A 14,029-nucleotide genomic window follows, 5' to 3' on the forward strand; every position below is an offset into this window, starting at 1 on the left:
CATCTCTTTTGGCTGACTACTTCCATGTATGTTACCAAATATTTACAGACTTAGCAGACTGCAAATCATTAAAAAATTATTTAGATCATGATCAAGTTGTCACACATCCAAAGTCAAAACTAAGTTCATTTTCCAAACTCAGTAAAATCTTCTGGAATTCAAGTTGTTCTCTTTTTAAACAGATTTTGGAAAGTTAAATATCGCACAGGTCAGATAACGCTATTGCAGCATACAGCCAAAAATACTCTAGGAAAAACTCTAATTACCAAGCAGCTCTTCAAATATGAAAACTTTCAAGTCAGAGACAGTGGAGAGGCAAGCCTGATGGCAGCTTTCTGTCTTATGGGCTTATTGTCCATGCCTCAAGAAATATTACAGACAAGAGACAGAAGAATCAAACAGGCTGCATATTCACAGCATATGTATTGCCATCCTTTCTATATTGGTAATTGCAACAGTCACAGCCCCACTGGGGGCAATAGGTTGTTGTATTATTCTACTGCAAAACAAGGAGCTTCAAAGGATCTAAGCGATCTGTCATCATGATCACCATCTTCAGATGCATTACAGTCTGTGCAAATAGCATATAAAGAGTTACTCTTAGACTGTTTATGTGATTTCAGTGATAGGGGTCTTTAGACTCACTTAAACAGAAACAGACCCTCAGCTCATACTCCTTAGAAAAGTCTACCCACCTTGATATACACCCAAGATATAGGCAATATAGCGCTAGAACCCCAAGGTGCAGCACTGACAGTACCCAAAGGACATGCATCCTTATCCATCTGCATTCTGATGACAGGATGGGTAGGCAAGTAGGGAGCCAAATGTTTCTTCCTAAAACAAAAAAGCAAACAAACAAATAAACAAAATCAACGCTGATTTTAGAACTTAAACATACGCTTCTGTGTTATCATTCCTGGACAGCTCAGGTAGCCTCTTATACCTTCCATCCAAAGGAAGTCCACCAGGGACTCTAGTCTATGTCTTCTTCAACCGCAAGTATATTAGCACAGCTGGTGACAATGGAGGATGGTACTCAGTTTTCAATCTATTCATGCAGATATCAAAATCAAAATGATTTTTAAAGGAGTAGGATTGCCCTATAGGAAAGATTCCTGTTTATTTGCTCCTCATGCACTACCTCTGCATTCAGGACTATATACAGCATCAGTTCTCAAAGCCCACAGACCATTTCTGCACCTACACAGAAAACAGGCTGCTGAGCCAGGTGTACCGTATATAGTAAAGGGCCAGCACAAAAGTCAGGACTTGGGAGTACATGTGAACTTGTGATTCAGTGGATCAGGACCAACCTGACCAAAGACAAAAGCTTACAAACAACAGTACAGCTCTCACATACAGTGAACTGCCAATTGAGACTCACTAAGTTTGTTTTTATTCTAGAAAAGCTAGTAAAAAGCTACTCACACTCCTATTGGTCCCATTCCAGGTCCTCCTCCTCCATGGGGAATGCAAAAAGTTTTGTGAAGGTTTAAGTGAGAGACATCGGAGCCATAATCCCCAGGACGACAAAGACCCACCTGTGAAGGACATACTCTGTCTCAAAAAGTTCTTTACATACAAACTGATCTCCTAAATATTATTGCCCTTTAAAGCTTTAAGACCTGTTACTGCATTTAAGAAAACTAGGCTGTAAGAGGTGTTACATGCCTTTGTTTTCCTTTAACATGTTGTTTCATAAACAAGAACTGAGGCACACAGTATTTTTTGCTTTAGATATTCTTATTTATATGTAAAGACTTTTTGAAAAGGATTAAACAGACTAAGACATTTAAAATTCCCATTACTATTTTCAGCAAACTTTTTTTTTTTTATAACAGATCTCATAAATCTTGTAACAGATTTAGAGAAAAGCTCAGATAATTAAAGAGCTATTTCACCATCTAATTTTTACTACTGTTCTTGGAAGCCTCACCTCTCTCACCCAAACACTGTATAATCTTGTGGTGAAGCTATGTTACTTTTATTTATTCCAGTGAAAATACAGTCCCAATTGTAACAAATCTATATAATAGTTTTCACACCTGGGCATTCATATTTGCTCCATCTAAGTAAACCTGGCCTCCATGTTTGTGAACCAGATCACACACGTCTCCAATCTCCTCCTCAAATACACCGTTGGTAGAGGGGTACGTGATCATGATGGCTGCCAGGTTCTCCTTATGCTTATCCACCTGGAGGTGGGGGAAAACAGAGGACAAGGTCACTGAAGCTCATAAAGCTTCTCAATGGAGGATCTTTACAAAAACATGTAGGTAAGCCTATCAAGTGTTTTACAGGTGAGAAGCAAGTCTATCAGCAGGCAGTGTAAGTCACCAACAGCAAAAGATACTGATCTCTTTCCTTCAGCAGTCTCTATGGAAAAAAAAATTGGATGTCTTAACAAGCCAGAATTTTAAATTGGGGAAGAAGGCATGATACAAAAAGACGTACGTATGATCACTTCTGAGAGACTTTAAAACAAGCTAGGTTCAACATTTAGTGTTCAAAGGTAATGTGATCAAGTGACCATCCCCCTACTTTCAGCAATACATTTCTATTATTACCATAGGAGCCTGCTCAAATATATATTTTTAGAAACGTGTCCAGCTAATCCCTTGGATTCTCAAGATTCACCTGCAGCCATTCTACTCAAAAAAGCCAAAAAAAGTTGCCTAGCAACATCTTCCTCAGTGGAGGTGGGACTGAGCTTCTCTAAGTGAAGGCTAAAGTGCAACTACAAATGTTTGAGACTCATGAACATGCTTCATTCATTTCAGATACTGAATGTAGAAGAAAAAGCTCTGTTGTAAAAGAGCCTACTGTGTAAAAAGACTTGCTCAGCCACTCCTGCACAAAAGATCCACAAATTACAAGTGTCACAAGGCTTGTGTCTGAGTTAGCAAAAAAGGAAGGAATTACTTATCCTTTTCAAGCGTGTATTCACTATTTTTTTGCCCTATTTTCTCTCAGGAAAAAATCTGATTCAGCTGCCAACGCTATTACCTGTAGAGGAAGAGAAGTGTTTGTGTCTTGAACATTAAAGCTGATTAAATACTCACCATTGCTTTTAAATGGGCAATGTCAATGCTCCCATTTTTATCCACTTCAATTGGCTGAATCTTCATCCCTGCCATTTGTGCACTTGCTGGATTTGTACCATGAGCAGATTTAGGAATAAGGCAAACCTTAAAAGGAAAAAGAAGCAGGGTCTAAAGCATAAGTAATTATAAAAATCTTAAGGCAGTGTTGGTTATCCTCAGCTGCAATTCATTACCAAAGTTTTCTAAAGGGAGCCTAAGTGAATGTTTACGGGCAAAGTGCCACTTGCACTAAAGGCTGCAACTCAGTTTTCTTTGGAAAAAAAAAGAAAAACATACAAGCAGCAGTGTCAAAATACCCATTAGCAGAATCAAGTTTCATTTGCTGCTAAACTCACATTTAGGGTTGCTTTTCCACAGCATTATTTCAGGTATTCACACTTAAGGATTTTTTTCTTTTCACACATTTTTTTTAAAAAGTAATCAGCTTCCATACATACCGTGACTGAAAGGAAAAAATATCCTAATGCCTACTTCCCACTATATTTTCAGTTGAATTCCAAAGCTTTTTCTTCTGTATTCTATTCAAAACAGATCTTAGCCTGAAATATTTTGGCTAGAGCTAAGAAGTTTAGGAAGGCTGCTCTTATTTTCTAAATAGCTCATTTAAAAAATATATATATATATTTATTTAAATAAATGTAGGTTTTTGTTGCTGTTAATTAGGAAAATAGAGCTCAGGATGTTTCCAGACTTTTACAATGACCTCCACCACACTTAAAGACAATAAGTGTACCCTTTCTTACAACAAAACAAAACAAAACAAAAAAACAACAAAAAAAACTTATTCAGTGAGGATACTGAAACATTTTTCTAATATGATTCTCTTTCGGGGATGAATTTACAACTAGTTCATTAAGTAAATAAGTTATTAAACCTTAGCTGCCTTAAATAGTTGATGGTAAGACACTTTATAAGAAAAACTGCATTATGAACCCTATCTGATGTCCCATAGAGATGCTAAGATAAATGTTAGTTACACTAAAACTTCAAAAGCTAGCCAAAGAATTAATCAGTCTATCTCAGCACCTGCATATTTTCTGTGCTTGCAGTGAAATATCAATATTTTACTATGCAACCACGCTGTAAAGAAATATACAAGGATCCCAGTCCACTGGTGGAATGCAGTGTGGTCTATACTGTGTCTACTGCATCAATAGCAATTTTAACTGTACAGCAGAAATGTAAAGGGCTTGCTGGGTTGCATCTGCAGCCACTGGACACAGAAGTTATTGATCAGGCAGCAAGGCAATAAAGCAGACAGATGTTGTGAGCTGTGTAAGAGTAATTCCAACATTTTTTTCCACGAGGGGGCACCAAACCCAAATGAGGCTGATATTGATTGATAGGAAAGAGAGTAAAGCAGCTGATCAAGCTTCTTTTAAAGCAAAAGCCCTAGCTAACTTCTTAACATCTGCTCTGCAGAGGAAGCTAGTGAGACATCTCTACTTTCTGTAGAATGGTGCATATTTGAAAAGAAACAGGTATTAAGTGAAGCAGTCCTGAACTTGTTATTAACAAGTGCAGGCATTGTTTTGTAACTAGCAGCAGCAAAGCCATAGTGTCACGTATTAAACTTCAAAATAGTCCAAATCTGGGTGACAGTGATACCACTCTACCCTTAAGCATTACACATCCTCTTCTGTTACCTCTTTATGGGTCTAACACAAAGATTAGGCTACCTGCCAGCAACAAACCCTGTCATACGACCTTCTCTTTTTGACTACTGCTCTAACTTTCATACTGTCTATGCTAGGCTTTCTCTTCATTTTGCACCTACCTACCTGCCATGCAGATATGGAATAAAGATAACAGAAGTCTAAATAACATACACTTTTTACATCARTTGAAGACTAACAGCATGACTTTAAAATAGTATAATTTAACATCTTTGTCACTAAGCCTTTAAGTAAGGATAGCTAAAAGAACATTCCTTCATAATACGATCTGAGAAGTTTTGCATCAAAGATCTAATTTTACCAAACAGCTGTTTAGAATAAACACTGCTACAAAATAGGTTGAATAAATGGTGTGGACAACACCAATACTTCTGTGCTATGGCTACTTCTGGCCAGCCCAGGAGAGAAGGTAACTTCAGTTTAAGAGTCAACATCTTATGGTATCTTGTATGAAAAAAGAGAAGCAGCAACATGGATGATCATAAAATAACTATCTCTGTAATAAATTTCATCCTAATTTCACTTCAGAATGAGAAAAAGTACTTATGGACCAAAGCTTGTAACCACAATACTTAATGGCAATGGATGAATTTCAGATACATCTCTGTTAATAGTTCTTGGTAATTCCACTTCTTGGAATAAATAATAAAATAATAAAAATAAATAATAAAATAAATAATAAAACACTGTGGATCCTTTTGCATGACATCATTGATGTAGGATTTGTTGTCTCTTCAACCTAATAAAAGTTAGTTAGAACTTTCAATATCAATACACTTAATAATTCTCTTGCTGAACCAGAAATTAAATATTATGGGTACTGAGATTTTATGGTAGCAATTGTGTCAGACCAGAATGAATCGTCAGAGGCTCAGCTCCAGGAAGTCTGAGGTGAACTTGGTACAATGAAGAAACAAAGAAAGACAGAGAGAAACAAACTAACACTCATTGTTCAGTTTTAGGTAGTTCCCTCACACAGAGATTATAGCCTCCAAGAGGTCAGGCCAACTACCCGTCCCTAGCCTCTGAGTAGGCAAATGAGTTCCAAAGTTAAGTTCAGAATTAAGTTCAGAAATATGGATATTATCGTAATAAGCACTTCTTCTTATCATTTAAGCCTGAAAGTGTGAAAGAGGAAGATCTAGCTGATCTCAGATTTCCAAGAAGTTTTTGATGTGGTCCCCAAACCAAAGTGTTTAAACTAATTTCCAATGGGATAAGTGAGAAAAGTCCACACAGGCAAATACTTCATTAAAATAAAGAAAAAAAGATAGATGGTCAGTTTTTGCTATGGAGAAAGGTCATCTAATAGAATGCTGTATTCTACAGTATGGAGATCTGTCCTGGGTCCCTGGGATTTCAACTTATTCATAGTTGATTTAGAAAGAGATGAATAGCGAGGTGACAAATATCCTGATYAAAAATCCAAGATTATTCAGGACGCTAATAAAAAACTGATGGCATAGATGAGAAAAGATCCCACAGTACTAAGTGATGGGCATGAAAATAGAAGATATTGAACACAGATACATATAGAATAATATGTAAGAGAACAAATCTTAACATTATATAACAGTGATCATAATTTTGAACCTACTGCCACTCAGAAAGATCTTGCAGCATTGAGAGAAAAAACAGCATGTTAAAAGTTAGAAAGGAAAAGAGAACAAAGGAAAAGGGGCAAAGAAATGGTGATGATAATCAAACCTTTAAGATGGCTTTTGTGAGACAGAAGAACAAATAACTGGAATCAACTAGGAAGACAGAATTGAGGAAGAACATAATAAAAATTTCAGCATTAACACATTGTTTGTAGACTGAATAGGGGATAATAGCGCATCATCTTTGAAGAGTGAGAACGTATTGGATAAAATTATAAAAAAGTTCAAAAAAATAAGAGGAATTATTTCTACATATAATGCAGAATGAAGCCACAGACATTTTTCTCCAAGATGCCGTAAATATCAAAAGTCTGATCAAATTTAGTGGAAGAAAAATCCATGAACAGCACCTTTGGGTCAGAAAGTTCCTGAACTGCAAGTAAGTGGATACTGGAAGCCTGTTCCGGGTAAGTATTGTGGTATGCTTGCTATCATCTCTAAAGTGTACAAGAACTCCATTTCGGTAAGTTTCTACAGTACAGTTGAGAAGTGATTCCTTATGGTCAAAGTTTCAGGTGGTTAGTATAAAAGGTAATAAAGAAAAACAAAACCAAAAAAAATCCAAGCCTTTTGACTCAAACATTACCTATATACGATTAGCCTAACTAATCACAACCAAATTACATTTTTCATCCATGGTATTGTGGCCTGGGTGAAGCAAGGTTATCTCTGTAGAGGGATGTAGTTATCAGATCATTTGAATGGACAAGAATTGGATGAACCCGGAGATTTTTATGAATCTGTTTTATGTGCCACGGTACACCAGAACCTTGTCTGCTACTTCTGTCAGGAGTGTTCAGTGACTGTTCTGGGAGCAGGCTGATGTTCCAAGCATTACAAGTTTTAGATACTCAATTCTTATTCCATTTATATTTAAAAAACTGGGGAAGGAATGTCATAGCATCCTAAAAAATCAGGAAACTGTCATTGCCCATTTTATTTCTAGGACATGGACATCTGGGCCAGATTCATCCCAGTGAATCTCTGAGTCATACTTCAGCGAAGTCCTGTTCCCACTGACTGTACAGAAAAGGAAGACTTTGAAGATGGTACACATGATCTGTGAGGGAAGCAGGGAAGGCTGAAGACTTGTGGCAGACTAGGAAACAGAACTCATGTTTCTCCAGTCCTTGGCCAATCCTAGTTACTGCACCATCCCTCCTTTTTCTGTTTCCCACCCAAAGTTCCTCCCCATACAAGTGTGGACACTTACACTTCTATTACGTTCTCCCTTTGCATTCAGATAAGCCTTGATTGCAGCCAAACCTGCATATTCTCCTTGGGCTCCACTGCAAGAAGAACACAAAGCCTGTTATGCAAACATATAAACCAGAATGTACCAGTACATTACTGAAACTTCAAAATTATCCTGTCCTAATCCTTCTTATTGACTTTCAGCAAGTGTCAGCAAATTAAAAGAGATACAGCTTAAATTACAAGTGCACAAGCATTGATTAACAGCTCCTGCATCCTTTTCAAACAGTACATGGAAAAACATTATGGTGTTTTATATTCTAACAGCACTAGGCTCAATCCCTTTGGTTGTCGAGTTGATCCCCATTTCTGACCCAGCAGGAGGCTGCTTTCTTCACTAGAGAGAGGAAAACTAGTCTGAAATGCATGGTAAAGCATAATATATATAGCCATACAAGCATAAGAACTTTCTGGTGGGACCCCAAGAGTCTGAATAAGTCCTTGCTACTCATTTTGTAACCAAAACTACTAAAGATGATAAAAGGCGGCGGCAACAGTGCTCATTCAATTCTCTTTTAATTATTTCAGTGAGTATGCAGATCCCAGGGATTCTCCAGTCAAATCTAGTATTACCTAGTGCATCAAATAGCACTTTCAACAACACTAAAGAAGCCGGCTCACTCCAGTTTCAAAATTTTGCCAATATCCTTGTATGAACTAAACTTAACATCACCATTTTAAACAAGCAGCAGTGAAGGAGCCAGCCTTCAAAGAGAAGAAAACATGAAAAAAAATGATTAAAAGAATTGAAAAGACCAAGATTGACTACTATCCCTAAAGGTTAAACTTTTAGAAGAAAACAGACAAAATAAGATTCTGCAGTTTTGACAAAAACAAATCTTGTTGTCACAGCCTTGCATTCAAGATTTTGTTTGTGAAATTTAATTCCAGAAACTTCATCCATTTTTTGGCTAACAAATTGTTCTTAGAGATAAGTTTTTTGAGCCATGTTAAGGAGTAGCTGTTCAGTAAAAACTTTTCGACCTGTTTGGTTGGAAGGAGATTGCATCATAGCCTGTAATTTCACACAGATCCTTCTCCAGGTCCTTGAAAAGCTGCTGATATCCTTCAGCCTGATCCAGAGGCACAAAAGGGTGGATGTTGGCAAACTCCTTCCACGTGATAGGCTAAAAAATAAATAAGTAAATAAAAGGCTGTAATATGAAATTCTGAATATATATGTGTTTGTATCTGCTGGAATCAAAAGAATTAATGCTAAGAGGCAAGGTGCTCTAGCTTTTAGGCAATAATGCTTATAAAAATAATTTCTCAACTAAAATTTAAAGATTCATTAATTTGAAGACAACTGTTTTGTTGTTAAAACTCTATGAACGAAAGAAAAGCTGCTTTGTGCTCAAATAAAAAAATCAAAGCATTTCTTCAGTAGCAAGGTAAACTCCTGGCCTCAACATAGGACAATTTCCATTAACCTTTTTTTAAAACACTTAGTGCGGCTTCTGTTATCACCAATGCCAAAAATCCTTGGTTTCTCCTTCCACGACACCTACATTTAAATAGAACTCTGACCACAAGGGAAAAGGAAAGGACCAAAGTGGAGTAGTAAATGAGCTAACACTCAGTTAGCTGCACGCAGCTCTGTTGCTTTTCAATTTAATTAGAAGGGACTATACCAGACAGAAACAAGTGGAAGGACAAAATGCATAGAAGGGATTGAGARAAAAGGGACAGAAGAAATCTACTGAAAGATCAAAGCAAGCCAACCAGGAGAGAGCAGAGGAAACCCATTCAGAGCCAGAGAGTTCTCAGTACCCCCAAAAGGCATAGCCAAGGCTCTGCTTCCTTTGCTACTACAAACTGGAAAAATGAAGGTAGTCAGAAACTGCAGTTCATCAGATGAAGAAAAGGAGTGCTAACCTAAGAACTGGCAAATAGACAAAGAGCTATGAATTGTCAATCTTTTTGTATTCCTGAGAATTTATGGCAAGATTTGTAAAGGAGCTAGAAATCATGTATGGCAATACCACTTAAATTCAACAGGAGTCTGATGCCTAATTCCAAAAGTTATTTTCATAACCTTTTTTCAGAATGAAGTCTTCAAAGACAATCTTTTGGTCTCAATGCACTCCTACAGCACTTCTTGAAACTTTCTTTTTTTTTCCTACCAGAAAAGGGAATTGATGCTATTAGCTACTTCCAAATCTATTTTCTCAGTTGGTGTTTTAGATCAAAAGCAGTCTGTACTTCTAATACCTATTATGACCCTGCTTGACTGGCTAGATAGATAGTTTATTTCAGGTGATTTTCAAATAAGGCAGTTTTTTACAACTTACTGTAAGTTCAGCTGAACTATTGAGCTTCATTGTACAGGAACCCTAAAAATACAAACACATGTATCAGTGTATGCATAATTATATATGTATGATGACTAATTTCTTCTTTTTGGTAAATACCTACCAAAGGAATCATGCTATGAACAAGGGAAATATCTTTGTTTTCCAATCTTTTCATGTACCGGACAATATTTGTTTCGGAGTGATAGCTGAAGAATACAAAATGTGGYGTTAAGGCAAGCAGATTAACGAAACAAGCTGGCTGATCTGTGCTCTAACATAGGAAATGGCATAAAAAAGAATTAAGATTGAATAGCCCTCCCCTTTTTAATTTTTATTATATGTTAGGTACCTCTTTCCAAATCAGTATTTTATGTCTGCTAAGAACAATTTTGAAGAAAAACATCTATTATCATTTACTCATAAACATGGTCATTAGATATGTAATATAAAGGTTCTACTAAGTCCAGCAATATTACATCCGCAAATACTTGCTTGTAGGATGTAGCAGACTAATGGACAAACACATGCTCCAAGTGACCAAGAGTATTGCTTTGCTCATTTAAAACTTGAAAGTTAATATAAAAAAGCTACCAAATAGATAGTTTTAGAGTAATGAGTGACCCTGCGCATACAGATGTAAAACTCCAGCTGACCACAGTACAAAAGAGAGATACTTTCAGATTCCATTAAAATAGCAGATATACAGTAACTTCACAAACCTGTTGAAAACTTGATGTGTCAAGAATTTGGAAGTTCTCTTAAATGGGGTGCTGAGAATACCTTTTGTTTCCTCACCCATACTCTCAGCAACTAGTTCCTTTGACACAAAAAAACACAAAGTCAAGTATCTTCACAGAAATATTTCTTCTCATAGTCAATTATCATCAGAACTCRCTTACGCTATCAGCTTACCATAAAATTTAGACAGTTCTTTAGATCATGAACTTCATTAGCATACATACCTGTACGTATCTAGCATATCAACAGCTTTATATTAAAAAGAGTATGGGATCTCAGTAAAGCACATCTTGGAAGTGTTGCTGCTAATTGCCAAAGATGCGCAACAAAATTCCAGTGGGAGAGAAATAATTTACCACAATGTCCCAACACTCACAAAACAACTAATGGCCTAAACACGAGTTGACCCAAGGAATTAAGCATCGTAACCACAGAATGGCATTACTCAGTTACATAGATCATTGTTATCTCATCCTCTTTTTAACGGAAGATTCGAAATTGTCAGTATATAATAGTCATCCTACAGGCAATCACTGCCCCAACGAGCAGTTTTGGTTTTCACTGAATTACTGAAACATTCAGATTAATTTAATCCATATCATCTACTGTCTACTTACAGCTGAAGACTCACAACCAAAAATCCATAATATGTCATCTAGGTCTTTCTCATTTACAGTTTCATCAAGTGATACTCCCAGCTATGGATAAAACAACAGTAATTACTCAGAGCTCTCAAATTCAGGGGTATAGTGCTTTTTCCTTGTCCAGAAAAACACTCCAGAAACATAGGAGAAAAAACAAACAAGACGACCCCAACCCACCTAATAGTCTGCAAATGTCACTTCATTTTATATAATAGATATGTAAGTGTATTTTTTACATGCAATTTTCCAGTTCCTATCTTTTCTTTCCCTGGCTAAACCATCCAAGTGGTATGTTATAGCTTCAAAACCTGTAGCTTCCCTTCCAACATTTCTGTCTAAGCATTTTCCATTTAATAGGAAGATAGCCCATTTTGCTATTCCTCCCCATCTCCCCCCCCCTGCATTTTAAAGAACGTATTAGACTCTGCAAAAAGCCTTTACATGCCTACTAAAACATGGTTCAGACTTCAGTCTCTGTCTTTAAATACTTCCACAGAACCTGAATTCTGGAGGTCATCTAGCATTTCAGGGATATTGCTAAGTTTTAGAGTTTCTCCACTCTAGCCTTTCGTAGCATATTTAAATTGAAGCAAATAGCTATTTTTTTTAAATAGGCAAGAAATGAACAGCAATGAGTATTTCCAGAAGCTGAGTACATCGCTTAATAATTTCATTCTTCATATTATCTTTATAATTGAGTGAGGTATCTAAGCAAATTAGCAAAAGGACTTAACAACTACTTTTGTTCCATTTAGCACATGTAACRACAAGAAACAATGTAAAAAAGGTCATGCTATAAAATTTCTTAAAGGGTTAGAGATTTGCTTACTCTGCCATCACTATAAATCCGAAAATTTATTTTTCTAAGAGCTGCCCTGTCCAAAACCTCTTTGACTGAACATCCACACGTGATCGTCAAGGTATCAAAGAACAGATCATGATGTAGTTTATGACCAGCTCGCCTGAGACCTGTAAAAACATAAGTTAATTCTATTAGTTGCTATATTACTTGGGTATACAATACTGCCATAACAATGCTACATCTCTCTCTTAAGTAAATGCTATTAGATGATAAAGCAAGACATTTCCCTTGTTTACATAGCAATGAAATCATCAGCTTTCTAGTGAATGCCACTGTGCATGAAATGCATCTAAATAAGGTTGAGACCTAATTAATAATACATATAGAATCTACCTAAGATCTTCCTGATACACCAGATTTGCAATATATTGTAGCAGAATTGGTATATGAAAGGAATAAGGACAAAACCCCACAAGGTTGGAAAGAAAAATGACATTATATAAATGTATACTAGCTATCACGGGGTTTGGCAAAAGAAGTCAAGAGGCTTAGAGTTTTACACACCAGCAACAGCTCTTCAGACTAAGCTGGCAAATAAAGCATGGGTAATTTGGACAATCCTTCCTCAACTCCCAGCACCAGTCGACACAGTTCCTTTTGAGAGCAACGGTAGCCATGCTGGTCAACAACAACAACAACAGCCACCGCACCACACTGCACCGCACTGCTGCAATCACCATCTACTACTACAGCGTCCTTCAAGCTTGCTGAGGTCAGGGTCAAGACCAGACTGTGTACATTACCACCTCAACCAGCTTAATACAACCGTTATTACTGTTTTAGTACAGTTAATCTTCACTCATGGTATGGAAAGACATATTCCCAAGTATTTTTTTCCCAAGGGAAGCAAGAGGTTTCGTGTAGTCATACTGGTATTGAACTTCCCCAATTTAAAAACCAATGGTTGCTAGAGCCCCCTACAATTACTAATAAAATCCATTGGTCAGATCATATGGAGTATGGCTGTCATTGCTGGACCCTTTGACATATGCACTGAAACCCTCTGCTGATCACAAATATTTTTATTAACAGCAGCAGTTGCACTAGATAAATAGTATGTTTATCCAGCTGTGCTGGATTTACTTTTTGAATCCAGACATTCTTCAAACACCTGTATTGCAGCCATTTGTATAAAATGGGAGAGAAGTATTCAGCCAGGTTTTGTCAACACAGCAAAACACAAAGATTCTGTGCTCTCAGCCAGCTATTAAGCTTTGGGATTTCAGGGCTCATAGCACTATGGTTCTACACCCAGTTTAACTGTAGTGTTTCTATTTCTTTAATCTCATCTATTAACTATACTTGCAGATGCTAGTAATACCCTGTGCAGATTTCTGCAAAACAGAATGATCTAGTAAGTTAAGTGATTAAACCTGGAAAACAGCATTTGAATCTTATCAGCCAGAGACTTGCTGTGTAGACTTCTCTTAGTTTCCCAAGGAAATAGAATTAATACTTGCAAGCTCATATCATATAGCTACCTAATTCTTGGATTTCATTGTCAAAAGGATATAAATATATTAGCCATGGATTTTGAATAAAAATGTTATCTCTACAGTTGAGAACTAAGACACATCAGCTGGCAAAAGACTTATGGCTGGTATTCAAGAAGGTATAAGGATTTAAGATCAGTTTCTGTAATCTTTCACCTAAAAACTCACCTTCAGCCAAGATTAGAGTAGCATTATGCACCCGTCTTGCAATATGCCTTAATCCATCAGAACCATGGTAGACACCAAACATGGCTGCCATGTTAGCAAGAAGAGCCTAAGATCCAAGCACATTTTACAACA

The 14,029-nt window shown here is 36.8% G+C and overlaps 1 protein-coding gene across 1 annotated transcript in view; it reads right to left on the reverse strand.

Annotated features, from left to right (window-relative positions):
* GLDC (glycine decarboxylase) overlaps window positions 1–14,029 on the reverse strand; it is a 42,344-nt gene that overhangs the window by 6,541 nt on the left and 21,774 nt on the right. The window contains exons 8-19 of the mRNA XM_026083601.1: window positions 13,898–14,003; window positions 12,204–12,343; window positions 11,348–11,428; window positions 10,712–10,809; window positions 10,114–10,198; window positions 9,990–10,031; window positions 8,683–8,825; window positions 7,658–7,733; window positions 3,066–3,191; window positions 2,049–2,198; window positions 1,432–1,544; window positions 696–837 (exon numbers count right to left, since the gene is read on the reverse strand). Coding sequence (XP_025939386.1) covers window positions 696–837; window positions 1,432–1,544; window positions 2,049–2,198; window positions 3,066–3,191; window positions 7,658–7,733; window positions 8,683–8,825; window positions 9,990–10,031; window positions 10,114–10,198; window positions 10,712–10,809; window positions 11,348–11,428; window positions 12,204–12,343; window positions 13,898–14,003 — 1,302 coding nt within the window. The remainder of the gene's footprint in view (window positions 1–695; window positions 838–1,431; window positions 1,545–2,048; window positions 2,199–3,065; window positions 3,192–7,657; window positions 7,734–8,682; window positions 8,826–9,989; window positions 10,032–10,113; window positions 10,199–10,711; window positions 10,810–11,347; window positions 11,429–12,203; window positions 12,344–13,897; window positions 14,004–14,029) is intronic.

This window comes from Apteryx rowi, unplaced genomic scaffold, assembly GCF_003343035.1.
Source record: "Apteryx rowi isolate R43461 unplaced genomic scaffold, aptRow1 scaffold_61, whole genome shotgun sequence".
NCBI classification, from domain to species: Eukaryota; Metazoa; Chordata; class Aves; order Apterygiformes; family Apterygidae; genus Apteryx; species Apteryx rowi.